Below are 24,452 nucleotides of genomic sequence, written 5' to 3' on the forward strand. Positions count from 1 at the left end.
CAATGGTTTGAGGAACATTTTGTATCGTTTTCATTTGAGTAATTGTAATTTACTTTTATCCTAAGTCATACAGCTTCATAGGTGTTTTGAGTCATTTTAGTGAGAAATCGTGTAAATCAGCAAAACAAGACATCACATGATGGATCAAAGATATGAAAAGTGAAGATGAATGATTCTATGAAGGTTTTTTTAAGACAATACAAGTTGGGGAAAAATCATCCAAAGTTCCAAGGCATTTCAAGAAAGAAGACACTAAAAAAATGAATGAAAACTACAAAATTCGCACTTGGGTTATTGCCTCATACGCCACTGCGCATGGGCCATGGCCCCCTGCGGTGGTAAAGCTACTTCTGACCGAGAAAAGTTGGAGTAACATTAGAGCAATAAATGCGAATTTGATTCTCTTCAAAATCATTTATAGTACGAAGGTGAACTTTCAAAAAAGATTGTTGGTGAGCATTGATGTAGAGGAGTCTTGGTTGTTAGAAGCCTCCATGGTTTTGAAATATAAAGATGGTTAGCTATTGCTTAGTTATATGGATCTCCTTATTGGTGGTAACTCTTGTTGTTTTCCTTTCTGTTATCCTTTGTTGAGAAACATACATAAAAAACTTATCTTGTTTGAAGAGTAAAAAGCTTTCTATTGGAGGTCATGTTTTGATCAAAGTTTTCATGTCGTATCTTATGGTTTTCCAGAGGTATAATTTCTTTTCTATAATCACTATTTCAATATTTCACGGTGAGAATGAGGATAATCGCAAAATTAATTGGATCAGTTAGGATATGATTTATTCTGAGAAAGAGGTGGGAGGTTTAGGGATTTGGAAAATTGGAGAATATAATTTGGCATTGGTAGGAAAGTGGTGTTTGAGGTTACATGTCTATCAAGGGGGCTATTGTACAATGTTTTAGCAGCAAAATACGGGGAAGAGGACCGACAGACTAAGGCGGGGGGTTCAAAGACGTATGGTTGGTGGAAAGATTTATGTGGTATAAAAGATAGGGTAGGCGGGCATTAGGTGGTTTTTGTTAGACAGAGTTGGGGCACCATCTAGGTAATGGTGAAATATCTTGTTTTTAGAACGATCCTTGGCTAAAATGGACGACTTTTACGCGATAAATTTTCAACACTTTTTATACTAATATTTTGAGTAGCAGAGATGAGGAGGTTAGGCTGGGAGTTGAGGGAAATGGGTGGAGATGGAGGTTGATGCTTTTTTCTTGGGAGGAATAACTAGTTGCAGAACATTGCTCTTTGTTGGATAATATTGTTTTTCCGGACTCATTTGAAGATACTTAGAGTTGGAAAGTTTGATCCAACTAAAGGATATTAGATAAAAGTAGTCGACAAACAGTTGACTTTTGTTGACCAACAAGCTTATCCTACTTCAACATACATCATTTAAACAAATATGTGCCTCTAAATGTGTCTATTTTTGCATGAAGATTGTTGAATAAAAGAATTCCAATTAAGGATAACTATGATCGACATGAAATTCTTCAACCTTGTTTGGTGTTATGCTTAAGTGGATATGGGAAGGAAAAGTGGATTAATCACTTGTTTTTAGACTGTGAGTTTTTTTGGGTATGTTTGGTCTTCCATTCTGCATTGTCTAAGAATATATATTATTCTCATCCCTTCAGATATTGGTATGCTCGCATCTCATTTTGCTAGTACCTATATTATTATGAAGGATATTTGCACTTGTTTTCAAATAATTTGGATAACAAAAAATCATCTATTGCTCAAATTGTTAAAAAAATGAAGCTTCATTCATGGTGGTGGTTTAAGGCATACAAGCTTAGTTTACTTTTCGATTTTCATGTCTAGTGGTGTAATCTGTCTCTTTGTATTGGTTACTCCACTAGGTAATGCCGCAGGTTAACTTTTTCGTTTTTGCTTTTTTATGTTAATCTATTACTTTTGTACTTGTTGCAAGTACAATCGTTCTTACCCTGCCTGTTATTGATCCCAGAAGGGCGATATATGTGTGTTCTTTTTGTAGAAGTAGTCGTTTGATCCTTTGTCCAATGTATGTCCTTTCCTTTTATCCTCTCCTTAGTCCTAAAACCGTCCTCAACCTCTATGCCTTCAAGGGGGATGTAACATCCCCCACTTTGTGTATGAATTTCTTAGTATCCCCCCCGTGCCAAGTACATGACCTCTTGTGTTAAGTCGCCCATGCCGAGCACTTGAGGAACATGATGTTATCCTTATCTTATGTTTTAGGAGGGGTGATATGATACTATCCTATCTCTAAGGGTCGACAACTACCCAAGCACGAGGCTAAATAAGTTTACACAAAATGATTGAGATAATTTATACTTTCTTATGAAGAGAATACGATACTGTTTATTTTCAGATGGTCCAACTTTGTTCTGATTTCTTGATAGACATATCTTGTGCTTAGCTTTTTAATATATTCTATTTGGTTTCTTAAAAATAATTATGTATTTAGTCTTTTAAAAAAAAAAAAAACATTCGCAATACACATGAGGGAAGACATGTCAGTGTCATATATGGCATACACGAGCTCTTACTGTACTGGCATCTAATCTCCACGTTCCAATTAATTAAGGCTAGTTGATGGAAGAATCTGGTATATACTATTGATATGCGTGACATAATGTACATGTTATAATAGACAAAAATTATTAAAATTTGTGGTTGTTTTTGTGTTGACCCTTCGGTTTTTAAATAAGGGTGCCATATATTTCAACTTAATTTGGCATTTTTGGTTAAAGAGATAGATAATGCTAACGTCCCGTTCACTCTTTATTTAACCAAGAAAAATAAAGAACTCAACATAGCAGTTTATAACACTCGTTTTGAAGCCACGGTGGGATGTTTAAGTTTCACTTTGATGTTTAATTACAGTCTTACTTCATAAAAAAAAATAAGTATAGTCTGACAAAAAAATGTGAAATTTAAAAATGAATTCGAATTCTTTCAAACGATCTTTCTTTCGATGAGCTTGTTAATTATTTAAACTTAATTGTTGATTATTAAAATATTTGGTTTAGGACAATACGATTATTTTCTTTGAAACTGTCACATTAAATATTATAATGTAGCAGACATTGAAATTTCAACTAATCAAGACTTGTGCTGACTAGCTATCGAGAATTTTAGAAAGTAAAACAATATTTAGGAACTTCTGATTAATTAAAATGAATTGGATTAGGATTCTATGAGATTTTAAAAGACTTTTTAATTATGAAAATGTCTTGTGGTATTCAATCAAGATTTTTTACAATTTAAAAAAAAGTCTTGTGGTATTCAATCAAGACTTTTTGTCATTTTAAAAAAGTCTTGAGGTATTCAATCAAGACTTTTCATCATTTAAAAAAAGTCTTGTGGTATTCAAAATCATTCAAATTTCGAAGGATTGTTTAATAAATTGGATTTTAATGGATTTTGTAGTGTAATTTTAACAAGAAAAAGTCTTTCATGAAAAGATGAGATTTCTCGAGATTGTTTTTGTTTTAAAAGTTACTCTCTCTCTCCCTATTCTCTCCTTTCTCTCTTCGTTTCTCTATCTCTCCATTCTCTCTCTCTCTCTCTCTCTCTCTCTCTCTCTCATCTCTCATCCCCCCCTCTCTCCCTCACTCTATCTCATAAAAAAATAAAAAATTGTATTGAGAATATTATGATAGAGAGAATGTCGTAATCAATGTTCCGCAGATCGAGCGTTAACTCTCCTACCGAGTTTACATTTTTAGGTACAAAAATCGTGTTAACTCTGAGGTAAAATCGGTTTCTGGTAAAATTGGAAGGTTTAACGAGATTGACTGAGTTAACACTCGGTAAACTCGTGTAACTCGACTGATTTGTAATGGCTGACACAATATATTTTTTTTAAACATTTGTAAGTACTGACGTAATTTTAAATATGTAGAATTGAATTTTGTGGGAATAACATTTTTAACAAATAAAAAATGTGTATTGAGAATAATGTGTTAGAGTGTTTTTTAGTCCCTTAAAATCTTATAAAATCCATAAAATTCTTAAAATTTGAAAATCAATACTAAAAGAATTTTTTATTGGTTTTATTTTTCTTTATTCAAACGCTGGAATTTATTTGTTCATTATTTTTATCATTCACGCTTGTAGTTTGTTCTTTTTCCCCTAAAATTCATTGAATCCTTTGAAATTTTAAAATCACATAAAATCCTTAAAAGTCTGTATGATAATTCCTTTAAAATTTTGAGTGTATAAAGTCTTTTAAAATCCTAATCCAATACACCCCAAAGTAATATGTACAAAGTCAATACAAGATTAATTGTAATAGAGATCAAATTATTAGACTAACTACGGTTAACTAATTCTAAATAAACTATCATTACAATAGTAGATTGTTGACATACTCTAATACCCCTCAAGGTAAAGAGTTAATGTTTTGCAAAATCAAATGTTTTAACAAAACATGAATTATGACAATATTTTCCAAAAATCAAAACATGAAATGTATAGAATATTATGACAATCTCACAAAAAAAATCAGAATTTTTTAACAAAACATGAATTAAATATGAGTTTTTATGTTTTTGGTGTTAAAACATTCATATTAAATTCATGTTTTGTGAAAAAATTCTATTTTTTTTTGAATATATTGTCATAATTTTAGTTTATTAGTTGGCAAAAAATATCTATTGTTCACCATAAAAATACAAAGACTAGTACCAAATATCAAGTATTGATGTGAAAATGTGTGTAAAAATAGCATTTCGGTTACGTTTAGGTTTCCACATACAGTCATTTATAACACCTAACAATGTTGATTTGACAACATTGAAGTCGAGTGTTTTTCGTCTATCGAAATGGTCACAAGAGATCAGCACTTTTAATGAACGACAATCCCAAGCATATGTTTGAATACGTATTCTTGACCTCCCTCAAGAGAATTGGAGGGTAAGAATGCTACTGGAAATAGCTTCAAGCGTGGAAACACCAATGGAAGGATTTCTTGTGGATCTTGATTTGTCCAAACGCATCAATGGCTATATAATGATAGAATGTGATGGCTATGTGTTTTATGTTGAATTGTTGTACGAAAGGATGCTTCACTATTGTCCGAAATTGTGGTATGATTGGTCACCCGTTGGGTCGGTGCAAGAAACTATAGAAGAATGGTTGTTTTTAAGATAATGTTACCTGGAAAATTGAGTTTCAGAGAGGAAATGGCAAAGAGCCTTCAGTCAAAGTGATTAATAATGTTACCTGGATAATGGTGTGAATTCGATGAAAATCACACCAACAAAATACTTGATGTGTAGAGCAAATAATAATCAAGCAATCAAAACAAAGTGTATGGAAGTTATAAACACAAGCCAAAAGTAGAAAACAACGAGAGAAAACAAAAAGAGAACACACGAAATTTGTTTACCCTGTTTGGTCCAAAACTAACCTAGTTTGGGGGAGAGAGCAGTTCTCCGCTTCACTATAATGATGAGTAACTTTACAAAAGAGATATCAATGGGATACAAGAATAAGTGTCCCGCCTAATTCTACCCAAAGTTCAAATCTCTACCCGTGACCTAGAGACTCAATCCTAATAGTGTTTCTCAGGGTGAATCAACCCCAACCCTAGTATTTGTGGCCAAGAGCAAACTCTATACAAACCGTAGTTTTCTTGTTGACTTCTAAACCTTTGTTTCAGCCCCTTGTATCTCAAGGTTTACTCTGATACAAGGTCTATATTTATAGTAAAAGTATCCTCATAAAATTGGAAAAAATCTCAGCCCAAAAATATGATTCTGTTATATTTTCTGCCGGCGAATTCGGGCCTCGATTTTACCCATTCGGCCACCAATTTTTCACGTACCAACAGGCTGAAAAAACACAGCCAAATTCGGCCACCGATGTTGGCAGCATCAGAACTCCAATTCCTTCAATTTTGAGTCACTTTCACAACACTGAGAATGTTAGGTTGCCTCAACCATCTCTTACTTCTGAGATAGTTTTAGAAGATACACCAAGTATGTAGGTAGATAACACAATCCAGTGATGATAACATTGTCAGATAATGTGTTTCCTTCTGTATTGTATGTGATGAAGGACTGAAATTGTAGGAATAAAAGTAAAATAAAAAGATGGTTTTGGGGAAAGGAATGGTAAAAGAACGCGTCACACTCACTTTCAATCCAAGAAGGAATGCTAAGCTATGAAGAATCGCCACAATGGTAAGGAAGTTATTGATAAGATTCGATAAACATGGTTCAATCCAAAACCAAAAAAGAGACAAAGCTCTCACAACACATAAAGTGTATTTTTTATATCAAAATTCTACATGTCTTTATCTCATTGAGAAACTTACAATTTATAGAGCTTTTCTCTAATGAACTCTGTGGTCCCTAATTAATTTTTTTTTTTTTGGGTTACAGCTCCCTAATTAATTCAAATAAAGCATATATTTTAAATCCTAATTTAGATGCCATATTACTAGCCTTACAAATATTTATTTAAATAACAAAAAAAAAAAATGCTGATTGAAAACACCACCATTCATGTGCCATCATTAAGTAAATAAGCAAGTACTGTATGTAGTGGATTGCTATTTTGTACATGGAGCAAGAATTGATAATTTGATATCAACTACCTACATCGCAAGTTAACAACAACAAGCTGACATTAAGCACGATGCCCTTCTTGCATATAATGTTCAAGTTAGCTTATCGAAGTAAAAGAGTTATTTCTTCCCATAATAGAATTTGTTTTGCACCAAATTTTGTATTTCATTTGAATTTCATCTCTTATTCAAATTGTGTTACAAAAATCTTTCTCAATATTAGAAAAATATTTTAAAAAAATAAACAGTGAGGAAAAAAATCTATTGTTCACCATAAGAAAACGATGACTAATACCAAATATCAAGTATTGATGTGAAAATGTGTAAAAAATAAAAATAGCAATTTTCTTAACGCTTAGGTTTCCACATACCATACAGACATTTATAACACCTAACAATGTTGATTTGACAAATCTGGAAATCAATTTCGGAAGATGGTTTCTTGGAGCTCAAGCATCCATGGCCACCATCCTACATGGTCGTTTACTTGTTCGTGGCTTCTCATGTACCACCTCCACCTAATGGTAACCGGTCCATCAATGATATGCACCTTTGCACAAGCCCTCCAATGCATGTGACATAGAACCACAAGATTTACCAAAGCCTTCTGTCAAGGGTGATGTTCTATGCATCAATATATCACAAGAATACGAAAAAGGATAAGAGGAACGAGAGTTCAGTCTTTATGGGCGTCTAATTATGAATGAAAGTGATAAGCCTATAACATCATTTGATTTGTGTTCATAACTAATTGTTCTTTGGAAACACATCAGGAAGTTGAAGCTTATTCCTTTGCCTCGAGAGTATTACGGTTTCCAGTTTTCAACTTTTGAGGATATGACGAAGATTTGTTACATTGGCACTTGGAATTTGAAGTCGAGTGTTTTTCGTCTATCGAAATGGTCACAAGGGATCAGCACTTTCAATGAACGACAATCCCATGCATATGTTTGAATCCCTATTCTTGACCTCCCTCAAGAGAATTGGAGGGTATAATGCTATTGGAAATAGATTCAAGCGTGGAAACACCATAGAAAGGATTCTTATTGTTTATATCTGTATGATTGGTCACCCATTGGGTCGGTGCAAGAAACTACCGAAGAATGGTTGTTTATATCTGTATTTTTTTCCCATTTCGTTATATGTATTAAGGATTAATTGCACATGAATAGAAGACAAACAGACAATAAGCTGTGTCGCTAGACTTTTTGGATTGCAAAATCAATTCTCGTAAGAACTTATTGTGTTTATAAAAAATATATATATAACTCATAACTATTCACTACACAAGAAATGTGTGCTATATAATTTGTTGACCATTCCACAAGGAATTAACCTAAAATTACACTTGAGAAACCTTGCAAAACTACAATTCATGCTTCCAACATTTGCATAATTGTATAAGCAAAACCCACATATCAAATCAATGTAATTAATTTTTATTGTTTTGAAAACTCTCCTTCCTTTCCATTATCGATAACAGCTTCTCATTTAAAATATCGGATTCTAATCTTTGGATTCTATCCACCTGCAGAAAACCCAAATGGAGCTTTTAGTTAAATATTTCCTGAATTGACACATTGTGAAAATAAACAAAGTCTTGTAAAATTAACACACCTGAAAATGTAAATTGTAGAAGATCCTCTCTCCAAAGGTTTGCGACGAAGAAACATTTAGCAACAAAATTCCATCATTTTCTAAACATAGCAAAATCTCAGAAAGTGGAATCTTGTGGACAGTGTAACATGAAATCTGAATAGCAACTTCACTATCATTTAGCCAACTTGTTGAAACTACAAAACCAGAGTTGTAACTATGTTTCTTCTTTTGAGATTCTTTCGTTATATTAACTTCATTTACTTGTGGAGAAAGTCTCAATAAGATCTCTTCTTTTCTCTTAACTAGTCCTTCCACATGTTTCTGTATTTCTGGTATGTATTTTAGGACTCTTGAAATTGTTGCTGGAATGCTCAACTTTTTCTGCAACATATATGAATAAATTAATACTAATACAATAGTTCTAAAAAAAGTTATGCAACCAAAATTTAAAGTAATATCGAAAAACGGCATCCCAATTAGGAAATTTCAACCATACTCAAAAATCAAAACAAAACCGCGTTTTGAAGATTAAAAGAAATATAACGAAATGAACAAAAGCATAGTAGACAATTGGAAACATAAAGAAGGGAATAATGAAGTACCATTTGGTCAGAAATAGGAAGAAGTGAACGAAGTGAAGAATACAAATTATTGATCTTCTTGCGGCGATCGCGTTCGCTAGCATTATGAACAAGCTTCTTGACCATGCTAAGGTCACTGCTTGTGGATTGTGAGGGATCTGTTGAATTAATTTCTGCCTCAACTTGATCATGAAAATTAAATAATTGATTCTGATGCTGGTTATGACTTAAAGACTCTTCAAAGGGCCATCCAATTGTTGAAAACATAGGAGGAGATATCGCTAACATAATGATGATGTAGTAGTTGAAAACAGTTGATTATGAAGTTTTCTATCCAAACATTAATTATATATATAACCATCAGTTCATCCTCTATGAATATAAAAATATGCATTCTCAATGTAAGCATACTATATTTTAATGATGGAAAAATTCAAAGTTAAATATATTTGTGTCCCTACAAAATATAGTCTTCAATTTTTTCAATGGTAAATATTAAATTAAACCTTTATTTTTTATCAAAATAAATCTAAGTTGTCACTTGTCACGCTAATAACTTATTAATGATGTAAAATAGTCATTAATAATAAAATTGGTTTCAAGTAAAACACCGGTTATTAGAAGATAAGTAAAATTTGATCAAAATTTTTGTCACTCAAGACTGATATTGATGATCAATTAAGACGCTTAAGACTAGAGAGATCACTTAAAACAAAGATACTCCGCCTTAAAGATACTATTCATGTCACATTAAGCCTCATAAGAACCATTCAATTCACTCGGCTTAAAGCACGCAGTGACTTTAAACTCGACCTTAGAAGAATCAAGTAGGTTACACTCGACCTCAAAGGAGGGGCGGACACAGACTTTTGATATGTCCCTGCCTCAAAGGAACCATTTAGGCCATACTCAGGCTCAAAGGAACCATCAAGGTTATACTTGGTCTCAAAGAGGCTAAGGTTACACTTGGCCTCAAAGGAGCAATTCATATCACATTCGATGTTAGAACTGGTTAAATCCATGAGGAACAAGACAATTCAATGGTTTGCTCATGTTCCATATTGATAGAACCGCTAACAGAAGCAGATGTATTCATTGATCTAAACTAGTATCACTCTCTGGATAAGGTAAAATGAAATCACAAATTACCTAGAAGATAGTTGAACGAGGCTAGATATTATATGCAGGATGTTTTGGTTAGTATGACTATTTTTGTCTATATATAGAGCAATTTGCATTTCATTCGAACATATATACATAGTCAACCAATTAAGTATATATTTTCAAGAATTTATCCTTTATGTTTCTCCTTTACTTTTCCTTATGCAATTCTATTCTAAAATGGGCCAAAACTCAATCCTTGCCTGAATTTAAGGTGCCCTTCAATGCTCATACTCAGGCTCACCATAGCATGAAATTGCCTAGATATCACTAAATTCATTCCAAATCTAATGATGATTTCTCATTATCTGCTTACAAGCTAAGAGTCCCTTGAGGACAGTTGTCCAAGTCTAAACTTCCCCTATAAATACTAAATCACAATATTGGTCCAAGTATATTCATTGTTTACCCTAAATACCTTTCTCAGCTATGATGCTTACTGACTTGATTGTCAGAGTGTTTTCAGGTAAACCACCGCTTCTAGGAAAGAAGGATGCTACAAACGAAGGTCCAACAATCAAAGGCCATCAACACCATCAACCAATGATCTCGAGGTCCAAAAGGATTAAATTCATAGTTTAGTAGCTCACAAAAACCTAACGCCATACTTAATTCATTGGAGTAGTTTAAGAAACCACAACACATGGACAAATTTCCTTCCTTAGCATAATAGTTTAAAACGCAAAAGGAAATATTTGTTTTGAGCTTTTAGCGGATAACTCAACGAACTTTCAAGTTCAACCAGAGATTAAAAAATTGTAAACAAAAATGCTATAATTGTTTAACAGGTGCACACACACAATACACATGTAGCACATAGAAATTCGATTTCCAGCATCAACAATTTTCAGTAGAGATACGATCACATCATCCATGTTACAACGTCCATGGTTGTTGGATCGAGATCGAATAATGATCCAAAATTCAATACATATTACTTTTTAATAAATAAAAAATGTTTCAGACTGACCCAAGGCCCAATCTGACTAGGCTCGGGACCGACCTGAGTTCACTAAGCAGACGACACCATACGATAGACATGCCCTCACCAAGGGTTCGGGGCTTACCCACGTCCTTATGGGCCGAAAAATCCTCACCTTCCCAAGGGTTACTCATGTTTGTACCACCAGACATAGCTAGCAGGAGAAAGGGTGACAATCAAACCCTACTTGGCCACTATATATACTCAGACTTAGTCTTGTGTGATGTATGACACTTCTTACCCATATTATAGCCGCATTCTCTCTTGAACCCCACTGGTGGAGAAGGTCCCTCAATGAACAACTCAACAGAGTTAGGCTTCCAGTGGACAGAACGGAGCTCGATTCTCACAACTTAACGGACCTCAACCAATCAACCATTTTCTTAGATCCAACCAGATCAAAAAATATTTATGTTAATTTTTTACCTATCCAATCTCAATTTAACGATCACGAATGACTTATGAATGCGTCTATTTGCAGACGACAAGAAATCATGGTCGAATTTAGGAAGAAATGTCATAAGCCAGGGAGAATAGAAAATGATGAGTAAATAGGCAATTATCCTCCTGAAATTGTAAGTTTCGTCAATTACCCCCCTGAAATTAACAAAACTTCAATTATCCCCCTGAAATTGCACAAAGTTAATCAATTTACCCCCTCCGTCAAATTTTCCTGTTAGTCAACATGACGTTTTGCAAATACCCCCCTAAAGTTTTGCAAATGCCCCCTGAACTTGAAAATTTATATATATATTTTTTTATCCTTAAAAGTGATTGCATTGTCACTGATTGTGAAGCATATTAGCTAAGTTTTGTCGGTATACAACCTTATATGTTCCCTGAAACAATCAAACTAATGCATGACATACATGATGAAACACATAAATGACATATAATTGGCATAACCAAGATGTCAAAATATATGCCTGCGTTACTCCATATAAATTTTAGGATATATATGCAGTAAATATAAATTTTAGGATATATATGGATTAAATAGACAATTACTCCATATATGGTTATAAGTGGTGACATATTATATTATTGTCTTGTCTTAGTTTAGAAAAGGAGTGATTATTGCTCATCTTTTTTATTCTGTTATATGATCAACTACATGTGTTTTTGAATCCCTAAATGTGAATCATAATGAACCATTTTATTTGAGCAGCTTCGATTGCATTAGCTTTAAACTTTCAACGATTGAATTTCAGTTTTGTTGGCATGATTTTGAACGCTTTACCATTCTTTTGTTAAGTTCACTTCAACTATTAAATTAACACATTTGATTACATTTTTAACGCTTTGCACAAGACCCTTTTGATCCTTTTTTGTTCAGCTTGCACCATTCTATAGTCACTCAGGTTGTTGGATAATATATCAATTTTCATTGGCCAATCACTAAGTCCAAATTTGCATGTTTTGGATAAAAAAAAAATATGAATTTTAGGATAAGAAAAAAAAAAAATTTCAAGTTTAGGGGGCATTTTGCATATAACTGCAAAACTTCAGGGGGGTATTTACAAAACGTCATGTTAACTAACAGAAAAATTTGACAGAGGGGTAAATTGATTAACGTTGTGCAATTTCAGGGGGGTAATTGAAGTTTTGTTAATTTCAGAGGAGTAATTGACAAAACTTACAATTTCAGGGGGTAATTGCCTATTTACTCAGAAAATGATAGACCTCAAACGTTCAGCACGAGCCGATGCATGGCATGCACGAGCTCTTACTGTACTGGCATCTAATCTCCACGTTCCAATTAATTAAGGCTAGTTGATGGAATCGTGAAGAATATACGATTCAATATGCGTGATGTACAAGACCATATGTGTTGTATATTGCATGATCGTAATAAAAATATTCAAATTGTTGGTAATAAAGAAATACGATTTTTCCTTTAATAATTCAAGTTCAATTTAGTAATTGTAAGACATTGAGCTTTCAACGAATGATGACTTGTGCTAATCAGCATCCAAATTTTAGATAATAAAATTATGTTTAGAATTATAATTTAAAGCAATTGTTGATTGTGAAAAGAACTTCGTTAGTTATCATTCATTTCAATTAAGGAATATGTATAAAGTCAATACATGATTAGTTGCAACAGAAATTCAATTTACTAAACCAAGTTGTTTGGGCTCCAGTGGCAATGAGTTTCTTCCAAGGACGTATCTAAGGAATAACAGGTTCAATTCTCAGAGGGAACAACGCTTGACCAGTGCGCATGCCTTTATGTATGAGCCGGATTATTCGACTAACTTTATTGGGTCGGAAACCGGTGCGAAAGCGGAAAAAAAAAATTACGTTTTGTACTCTCAACTTGAAAAAAAAGAAAAGAGAAAGATCACAAGAAACAAGTGTTTTAGCATCAGAAAAGAGTCAACACTGCGATTGGAAAATTGGACGCAAAAATCTTCAAAGTCACTAGCGTCCATCGGACGCTACTTAGTGTTAGTTAAGTTGAACATTAGTTCTAAGAGCTGACACAAAATTAGCGCCAATTACTTTTTGATGTTCATGTATGTTAAACTTGAGAAATCAAGTTCCATGTAAGTTAACTTGGTGTCACTACTAGTTTTATAAACAAGTAGCCAAATATTACTATGTATAAAAAATATATTAGCATATATATTATAGAGTTAGTTATTGAAAACTATTAGTTATTTGGCACAAGCTAAGAGTTAATTAGAGCCTTTTGAAATAATTTTTGTTTTCAGTTTATGAAATATACAAGTCTTCTTCTCACAATAGTTATCCTTTTATATGTTTTAGTTTTAGTCCCCAAAACTAAAAAATTCAAAACAGTTTACAAAACTGTAATTTTAAAAAATAGTTTAGCAAAAAAATTTTTAATTTTTAAATTTTTAAAAATTAAAAAAGAGTTTAGACAGGCTGTTAGATTCTCATCATTTATGAATAGAAGCTATATATATAACTAACTTATTGATCAGTAAATTTACAAAACTCTGTCTTGTCCAATTTTCTTCTCTTGCTCTCTGATTCTTTGCAACTTCTTCATCTTTAATCATCATGATGATGAAGTTCATGATGGTATGAGGTTTACAAAAAAAATTATGTCTTGTTCATCTTCATCTTTTGTCTATCTTACGGACCTTGCTTTTTTATTTGTGAATCACAAAACATTCAGATTATTTCATATAATTTTATTTTCTAATTCCTCATTTAAAAAAGCAGTTTTTTTATCCAGTTGGTGTACTATGAAGTTATGAATAGCAATTAAGGAAATTAGTACTCTTATGGATTTAACTCTAGTGGACCGGTGAATAAGTGTAAAAAAAAATCTATATTTTTTTTTTGTTTAAAACTTTTGACTACAAGGTGATCCTTGATTTATCAACTGTTTCATCAGGTTTTAATTTCTTTTTCAAAATTAATTTACAACCTATTAGTTTACAAACATAAGGCAAGTCAACTAAGTGCCTCATTTTGTTAGACGGTAGAAAATCCATTTCATTGTTTATAGTTTCTTGCCATAAGTCAACAAAGAAGATAAAGCTTCTTTAAGGCTAGATGGATCATCCTCTAATGTACATGCCACATAATCGGGTTCATACTCTTTCACAATTCTCACTCTCTTACGTCTTCGAGGTTCTATAACTTCTCTTTCGGTGTTTTAATCACAACTTTTTATTAGTGGAATAAGTATTGTGTAGTGCTCTCATTAGCGCCCCCATTAGTGCCCCCGCTATTTCTTGATTTAAATGGGATTTATTTTCATACAAACCGACATCATTTGATTCTAAGATTACTTTAGCATTTAGGTCATAAAACATATGTTTTGCTATTTATAGCATACCCGATGAATACACATTCATAGGATTTACTAGCGAGAGTAACTTTCTTGGGGTCTGGAACCCTAACATAGGTCAGGCAGCCCCAAGTTCGAAAATAAGATAAGTTTGGTTGCCTTTCTTTCAAAATTTCTTAGGGAGAAATTTTTCTCCTAGTCTTGGGTATTAAATCGGAATTATGCATCAGAATTATGCATGATAGGAACTACTAAATCAGTAAAGGTTCTATTTTTTTCTTTCAACCCAACAAATAAGTTTTATTTCAGAAGAATATGGAGTCGTTGTTTCATGAATAATTTTGTGCTCTTTATAATACTCATTTAACGTGTGTGATTCATATTCAGTGCCTCCACTACAAAAACACTTAATTCTTTTATTGAATTGATTTTCAATTTCTTTTGTTAATAATTTGAACGTATCAAGCATATCACTTTTATTTTTCATGAGATATACATAGGTATAGTCAGAGCAGTCATCAATAAAAATTATAACATATCTTTTTCTGTTTCTAGTCAAGTTAACATCTAATTCACATAATTCAAAGTGTATTAAATCAAATAGTTCGGTTTGTCAGGTAATTGATTTACGCGAATCTTTGGTTATCTTAGCTTGACCACAAAATTGACATTTTTCAAAATCAATTAAAGACATTTTCGGAATGAGTTGCTAATGTTTTGAATAATTCTTTTATTTATGTGACATTGTCAAGCATCAAATGTTAAAATGACACAACCGATAATAATAAGGAGAGATTTTATTCATATCAATGTCTGATTTAAACATGCCATCAGTGACGTACCCTTTCCAAACAAAGATACCATTTTTAGTAATGGTATAAAAATCAACCCCTAAAGATTGACTAAACCCTTCCTTAATCTACTTACTATATTATAAAAGTAAGTCCTTAGAATTTTACCATTTTGCCCCTTGGAGGGGCATTTTAGTAATTTCCTATTGATGGGGTGTGGTTAATGCCACCTCATCATTTTAGGGTGCATTTCCCATTTTGCCCTTCACCATTTTTTTTTATTATTTTATAATTTTTATATTTTTAATAACTTTTATAATTTTTATTTTTTTTAACTATTTTTCAATTTTTTCACCCAAATTCAGTTGCTTCTAAATTACCGTTGTGGGAGAAGTTAGGTCAAACACACTATCAATTATTTTAATTTCAATATTGTTTAATTATCACAACCTCACAAATATTTTTATTCACACTGTCATTTAATGATACAAAATACTATTATTTCCTTTCTTCAACCTCGCAAATATTTACACACACAAATTAACGTTTAGAGTAATATTTTATATTTGTCTGTCTGTGTTTTTGTTACGCTAATGCATATAATTTTTTTTAGTGTTGCTTGGTTGAGTGCTACCTCACCGATTTTTTTTAACTATTTTCCAATTTTTATATTTTTAAATACTTTTAACTATTTTTCAATTTTTTCTCCCAAATTCAGTTGCTTCTACACTGCCATTGTGGAAGATTAAGATACTGTTTGACCCGGTTTTTTTTTTTTTTTTCCTTCTCTACATTTTTAAAAGGAAGTTAGGTCAAACACAAAATCAATTAAGTACTTACTAGAAAGGGAACATTTTTTAATGCATATAATTGAATGGAATGAGCTTTGGGCAAAAGTTGTTGAATGCTACTTTAAAAAACTACTTCTCGACAATATATTTCACAAGCACCTCTTTTCAACTCACGCTGGGAACCTTTTCTTTTATTTTTTAATATTATATTTCAATATATTTTCTTTTCATTTAACTTTATTTTATTTTATTTTTTTGAACAGTTCCATTTAATTTTATTATCTTTTTTTCAAAAGATTTTTATTATGTTTTTATCACTTATATATTTAATTTCAATATTGTTTAATCATCACAATCTCACATATATTTTTATTCACACTGTCATTTAATGATACCAAATATTTTTATTTCCTTTCTTCAACCTCGCGAATATACACACACACACATTAACGTTTAAAGTAATATTTTATGTCCGTCTGTCTGTTTTTTGTTACGCTAATGCATATAATTATTTTAGTATTGCTTGGTTGAGTGCTACCTCACCGAATTTTATTAACTATTTTCCAATTTTCATATTTTTAAAAACTTATGACTATTTTCCAATTTTTTTATTTTTAACTATTTTCTAATTTTTTCTCACAAATTCAGTTGTTTCTACACAGTAGTTGTGGGAGATTAAGATACCGTTTGACCCGTTTTTTTTTCCTTCAACTTCTCTACATTTTTAAGAAGAAGTTAGACCAAGTACAATATCAATTAGGTACTTACTAAAAAAGGTACTTCTTTTAATGCATAAAATTGAATGGAATGAGCTTTGGTCAAAAGTTGTTGAATGCTACTTTAAAAAACTATTTATCGACAATTTATTTCACAATCATCTCTCTTCAATTCACGTTGGGAACCTTTTCTTTTATTTTCAAATATTATATTTCAATATGTTTTTTTCTTCCATTTAATTTTTTTAGCTGTTCTTTAATTTAAATATCGTTTGATTATAACAACCTCACAAATATTTTTATTTACGCTATCATTTAATGATACAGAATATTTTTATTTTCTTTCTTCAACCTCGCAAATATACAGACACACATATTAGCGTTTAGAGTAATACTTTATGTGTGTCTTTTTTTTGTTACGCTAATGCGTATAATTTTTATAAAATTTTGATCTTAATTAAAAGTAAAATTGTAGATGTCTTTTCTTTAAAAAAGGTATAGATGCCTAAAAAAATTATGCTTATGTTATATATATATAGGCTTAAATGCTCTTTTGGTCCCTTAACTATTTAATTGGTATCGCTTTGGTCCCTTAACTAAAAAAAAATTGTTTGAGGATTTTAAGTTTTTTTTTAGTCTCGTTTTGGTCCCTTCTGTTAGATTTCCGTTAGTTTTAATAAAAAATGTTAAGTGTGGACATGTGTCACCTTGTCATTGGCTCTGAGATTTTTTTTTTAAATATATATATATATTTTATTTTTTTGTAAAAAATTCCCAAAACCAATGACAAGTGACACGTGTTAACTCTGGGACACGTGTCACTTTGTCATTGGGTGTGGGATTTTTTTTAAAAAATAATATATATTTTAAAAAAATTATAATTTTTTTTGTAAAAAAAAAAAAAAAACTCAGAGCCAATGACAAGGTGACACGTGTCCAGGAGTTAACTTTTTTTTAAAACCCTAACGGAAACCTAACAGAACGGACCAAAACGAGACTAAAAAAAAACTTAAAATCCTCAAACAATCTTTTTTTTTAGTTAAGGGACCAAAGTGATAACAATTAAATAGTTAAGGGATCAAAAACACATTTAAGCATATATATATATATATATATATATATATATATATATATATATAGACACACACACACACACATAAAAGGTATAGATGCCTAAAAAAATTATACTTATCTTTTAAATATATATTGCACCTTTATATCGTAACAAACTATGCATATCTTTTTCTTATTTAAAAAAACTAAATATTGCTAAATAGCAAAACGTATTATTTTCTATTTTGTCAACATCAGATGATAGAATTTTGTATAAGTTTGATAATGACCCGAAAAATATCTTTCCTTATGTAGTGGGAATATAGTTGATGTAACACTATGAGAAAAATACTCCGTAGCTTTATCATTTACCATCTATTTACCTTGAGTTCCTTGCTTCCATTTTGTAGTCAATGGCAACCCAAATATATGTAACAATTGGTCAGGTTCGAGGTTGCTCATCAACCTACATCATCCGGTTGTTGAGAAGTTTAAGACTTAGTAAGTTTGCATTATGATTTCACAATACAGTGTTAGAGTAACTTATTATTTCACAATCCGATTTGATTGTTTTTTGACCATGTTTCTTAAATTGTTGTCATGAATTTAACACTTCTCAAGCTCAAAGTCAAACTTCAGTTAAAATTAAGTCAGAGTTCGACTTCTCATCAACGTACTTCGTACAACAATTTTTCCAAACTGTCACATGTTAGGCCAATTGCTGAATTTATAAACTTAGTCAATGTCTGCTTTTTTTATGCACAAACATGCTTTGAGTTTTTTTACGCACAAATTAAAAATACATATTGCATTATTCTTTATTTCATGTGCATAATTTGTGTTAGGAAACATATTGCATCACTATTTGGAAAACAACTAAGTTCAATCATAACCAGTTTGGATTGTATTATGAGAGTTGCACCAAATGTTCGAGGACATCAATGTCAAATGGTGCTGGCTATATATGCACATGCGGAAGTGATGCTTAATTTCCATTTGTTTCAACAATGTTAATTGTTCAACGGGGTGCATATAATGTACATGCATGCATTTATCTAGACTTTATAGGAAGATAATAGGATGATAAATTAGAAGTCATGTTACATTTTCTTTAGCTTAAAATCAGTTATGCTACCTTTATTTTATAAATTATATGTAACTATATTCACATACATCTTATCCATGTAAATATGCATTAGACTAATATTGCAGTTATTTCTCTGTTTAGCATTTACCAAACGAGGTGTCAAGAACAATTCTGAAAGGAAAGCGCAAAACAATCACTCTCATTGATAACCAGACACAGAGACAGTATAATTGTCATCTCATTACTACCAATAGAGTAAGCTATGAAAATTACTTGGGTGGGTAGTGGTTCAATTTCTGCAGATAACGAGTGACGGAAGAAGGTGGTAAGCTCATCTTTGATCTCGAAAAGTCACAGAAGAACTTGCAAATTCGAGTTGTTCCAAAGTAGATCTTTGTTGTTGAACTATTTTAACTTATACTATTTTGATGTATCACTTTGGACTGTAGTCGTAAACTATCTTGACTTTGGGATGTCATTTGTTCTTTTTATTTTGTCTGATGTAAGTATTGGCAAAAATTCCATTTTGGTTAGTCTATGAAACTTGCAATCTCTTTTATAAACCTAACTATTATGTAACGTTAATCTGTACATTGTTGGTTCCTTCATTGGTTCCAATTAGTATCATGTTAATTGTAATGTTGTTTTCCTAATCTCTTGAGAAAAATAAAACATGCTATTTTCCTACAGTAAATCTTTACAATGCTTTGGTAAATGTTTTAGAAATGTACATATATATAACTTCTAATAAACACTGCAATTTGTTTTGTACCTAGCACTTATCAAATGAGATATCAATGACATTTCTAAAAGGAATACGGAAAACAATCACACTCATCGACAAACAAGCTCAAAAAAGGTATAAGTGTCGCTTGATAACGGCAAAGAGAGCAAGTTACAAAAAATACTTAGGCGGCCAATGGTTCAAATTTTGCCGAGAACATATGTTAGAGGTAAGTGATAAGTTAATTTTTTATCTAGAGAAGCCACCTAAAAATATACACGTTCAAGTCGTTTCCAAATAAAGATTTGGTGTTCATGATCCGCACTTTCAACATATCACCTTAACTTTAATCCTAGACTAGATTATCTTCACTCACTGATGCTACTTCTTTGCTTGATTTCATTTGATGTAAATATGGGTATTACAACAAAACTCTTTTCTATAATTTTGGATAATATGTAAATTCACACATCATTGATTCCTTTATTGGTTCCAATAGTTTTCATCCTAAATATTATGTCAATTCCTAATCTCATAAACTGATTATATGCTCTCTTAATCAGCCCATACATATTTTATGATGAATCACAATGTTCCGTCGTTTTAACATCTTTTCTTTCAAAGATTTTTTATCGAATACGTTATTAAACCCGTGCTTCGCACGGGTTTGTAACTAGTTAATAGAAAAAACAAAAACAATATTCATTTTAATTTTAGGAGTATGCATCACATCCGTTAGTATCAGAGTTTTTCCAGAGTTGAACTTCAACTCCACGTCTCGAATTCTAGCAACATTGGTGGTGTGTGAGTCTCTCAAAAGAAATTTTTAATCTTCAGTAGCGGTATATGTCTTTAACATAGCACGGTCAAAGCAGACATGACAAGTGGGGCTAATGTCCATCCACAATCTATCAGATTCGCCAACTAGTTTGACTTCAATAATCATAGCCATGAACGGATCTTTAGTTGTTAGGTGAGCCTAAGCAGTTTTGTTTGACCTATTCCTACACTTATGTGTCATATATCCCAGAAAACTACAATTGTTATAGTTAAATTGCGTAACAAAGTCATTCTTCTGTGGTTGCTGATTTTGGGCCTTTTATGGGTTCCTATTCTTATTCCGATTGAAATTCTTATTCACAAGGCAGTTCTGATTCTTAAATTGTTTTTCGCTAGGATTCAAAACAACACTTGCAAAATTATTATTAGTGTTGTTATTCGAGACAACAAGCACCTTATCTTTTAAATCCTGTTTCCTTGCTTCTTCTTCAATTCGAATGCAGGTAATCATACATTCAAGAGAGAACTTCTTAGTATTATACCTAAGAAGATTCTTGAAGTCATTCCAAGCATTAGGCAGTATGTCAATTATAAAAACAATTTGAAATTGTTGATCTAACTTCTTACCTTCAGACACGATTTTGTGAGCTATCTTTTGAAGTTCATGAGATAGTGATGAGTCAATAATTAGATAATTTAGTTTAATATTTAGTTTCATTTTAATTAGATTTTAGTTTATTTTATTTTAATATTATTTTCTTTTTGAGCTATTTTACTTCAATTGCATTTTATTACAATTCAGGAATGAATATTTGATGGATTGAGTCTTGGAGCAAAAGAAAGGGGTTTTGGAGCTGATTCGGTACAAAAATACGAAGGTTCGGAGACAAAAATATATATCCCTCAAGTCAGAAACTTGGCACGGTCGTGCCACCTCCCAGGACAACTTTTGCTGCTTTTGCTTAGATTCTAAGCTACTCTATTTTGGTTTTACCACAAAGCCCTTTGCTTATGGAACATTCTAGTTATGTAATTGCTTAGATTTTAAGTCGAATGTTACCTATAAATAGAGTAGCTAGCCATCACAATTGATCTTTTCTTTGGAATTCAATAAGTGACAATTGTCTTTTGAATAAAAGTTCTTTTCTTTTCCTTTACTTTCTTGTTATTTACTTTTATGCTTTCTCTCTTCTTCTCCATGTCTACGATGACCATGAGTGAGTAGACTTCTTATGTCTTGGGATTGTTGGATAAGTCTAATGACATAATCCTAATCAAGTCAAGACTTAAACCTTAATATTATGTAACCCTAGTTTCTCTTCTAAATTCACCGTTTTAACATGGATTAAATATTATCAAATTGTGGAAACGAAAGTGGAGGGTTTGATAATCGTTAATCCATCATTCCAAATGTTAATTCATAAAACGAAAGTAGAGCTTTAATATTCGATCAAGTGAATTTAGACAAGGATTGCGAAACATGAAAATAGTCTAGTGAACCTTGAGACTTATAGAGTTTCGAACTTCAAGGATTCTAATAGTAATCAACCATGAAAATAGGCGTGCTTGCTATAGAGGAACACACTCACTGAGACCAATAGGAGATGTGATAGGCTTAAGAGAAACTCGTCTTTAGAAACTAGGTTTAAAATAAGGTTTAGGTTTAATGGCTTGGCTTGTGAATGATTTTTGTCGCCTATGACGGACCAACGATCCCAATGCTCTCTTTTATTATTATTTTCTCTTTCAAATATCATTTGAAAACAACAATCTTACATTCTTGATTCTCTTCTAATCACCAACTAAAGTTAATTGAATTAAACAACTCCCTGTCGGAACGATACTCTTTTCATTACTACTTCGGTAAGACCGTACACTTGCGGTTTTATCTCATCTGATAGCGCCTCAATAGATTTACTGTCAATCATCTGGTACTTCAAGCAGAGACTTACAAAATACTTTTTGACTCCAACTTTCATGGTATCAAACTTTTTCTCCAAAGCTTCCCAAACCTATTTCGCAGTATCACGCAGTATGTATAGTAATCATACAGATTGTTTGCGAGTCCATTCAAAATATAGTTTTTGTAGACATAATCATTCAATTTTCAAAGGGATATTCCAATATAGCTCTGCTTTCTTTTTTCAGCTTGTTTATCCCTTTCAGCTTGATTTTTCTTCTCAGTAGGATCAAACATATCTGAATCTATTGTTGTTTTACCTTTATTATTCAACCCAGATGAAATCGAAATCACATGCATCACGGGTATGTCCTCCTTCAAGAGGATTTAGAAACTTTTTTCATAGTTAAGGAAAATAGCATCTTTTGTTGTTAACGTTTGAAGAGACTTACTTGAAACAAAAACGGTAATTAGAAGTCAACAATTCATATTAGGTACACCCTTTTTATATACATTATCTTCGTTACATTTAATTTTTTTTTTTTTTTTTTAAAAAAAAACGAAGAAATATTTAATGCTTCACTATATTCCTACTCTTTTATTTACATCACTACTACATTTCAATTTCTTTATTATTAGAATTGACCAATATTAATCTTTAACTTTAAATAATTATTTGGAATTAATCTTTAACTTTAAATAATTATTTGGAATTGATGAAAAAACACTTCAAAATTTATATCAAAACAATAAGAAAAAGCGACATATGATGGATAAATTCAACTTCTTGATAATATATCATGTTTTTATTTAGTTGCAATGAAGCTTAATTATTTTTGAACAACATTTTATTTCATATAGAAGAATAGCTCAAATATTAAAGCTAATCATTAATTAAGTACACAACAACAATCATGTTGCTTCGGTGGAGAGCATTCACCTCTCGTATAGCCTTTGTGTTTGCAATCATCACTACAAGAACGAGACCCGTATGTACAGTCACCGATGCAACGGAGACGTACGACATTTCTACATTCACTGTTGCGTATTCCTAATTAGAAGAACATTATTAGTGCAATTTATATATAATATATAAAAGGAATATTATTAGTGTACATAATAAGAATAATATTAGTGTGCATGGACAAAAAAAATTCAAACTAATATGTTAATTGTTCACATACCTCCTGCAAATACAAGAAGAGCAATTAAGGCTGCAATGAAAAACTTTTGGTTTTGAGCCATTTCTGAAAAGCTTCTTGGCATACTAATGAACAAGTTCACCCTGTTTGTGTGAATATATATGTGTATGCACAATTTTTTTTTTTTTGTCAAAAGCATGATAATTTATAATAATAAAGTTTTTCAAAAGGTAAAAGATAAACAATAATATACATTAGGATTCTGTCAAAGATATAAAGATATTTGCGTCACTTTGTAATCTCATAAACAACAACAATTCTAATGTTGTCCTGCCTCAAAAATAAATATAATTGTAATGTTGTCTTGCCTCAAAAATAAATAATAGTAATTTTTGTATTTTGTATTGAATGCTATTCAATTTTGAATATATATATATATATATATATATATGAAAGTTGTCACATATAAAAATGAACAAGAAAGTTTATAACCAAAATGCGTGGAAAGTGACATGTGGCTAAAAAAGACTAGGGTTTCTATCCTTCTAACTTTCTTTTAAATTGTGACACATGCATATTTCTTTCTTTTTTAGGAAAAAACATCATTTTCTCTCATGTCTGGTCAGCTTGGTATGCCATTGTAGGATAATAATAGATATTTGGCTTAATTGGTCTTTTGATCCTTTAATTAATTTTCAGTTTTCATTATGGTCCCATAAATCGTAAAATCAATATTTTAGTCCCTCAAGTTAACCACCAGTAGCCAAATTGATCCCCTCCGTTATTTTTTTTTGATGTCTATTGTAA

General features: G+C 31.6%; 1 protein-coding gene across 1 annotated transcript; it reads right to left on the reverse strand.

The window, feature by feature from the left end:
- Positions 1 to 7,870: 7,870 nt before the first annotated feature.
- On the reverse strand, positions 7,871 to 9,084 carry LOC25483186 (transcription factor ORG2). Its single transcript, XM_024775677.2, has 3 exons — positions 8,771 to 9,084; positions 8,187 to 8,549; positions 7,871 to 8,097 (listed from the first exon to the last, which is right to left on the reverse strand). Exons 1-3 carry the CDS (start codon positions 9,035 to 9,037, stop codon positions 8,002 to 8,004), a joined length of 726 nt encoding a protein of 241 aa, XP_024631445.1. The 5' UTR covers positions 9,038 to 9,084; the 3' UTR covers positions 7,871 to 8,001.
- Between the last annotated feature and the right edge of the window lie 15,368 nt (positions 9,085 to 24,452).

This window comes from Medicago truncatula, chromosome 1, assembly GCF_003473485.1.
Source record: "Medicago truncatula cultivar Jemalong A17 chromosome 1, MtrunA17r5.0-ANR, whole genome shotgun sequence".
In the NCBI taxonomy this organism is placed as follows: Eukaryota; Viridiplantae; Streptophyta; class Magnoliopsida; order Fabales; family Fabaceae; genus Medicago; species Medicago truncatula.

Coding starts and splice junctions, on each gene's coding strand:
- LOC25483186 (XM_024775677.2), bottom strand. CDS start 9,037: ATGTTAGCGATATCTCCTCCTATGTTTTCAACAATTGGATGGCCCTTT. Junction 8,550..8,770: donor TTCCTATTTCTGACCAAATG/GTACTTCATTAT, acceptor TATATGTTGCAG/AAAAAGTTGAGCATTCCAGC. Junction 8,098..8,186: donor TCTACAATTTACATTTTCAG/GTGTGTTAATTT, acceptor GGTTTTCTGCAG/GTGGATAGAATCCAAAGATT.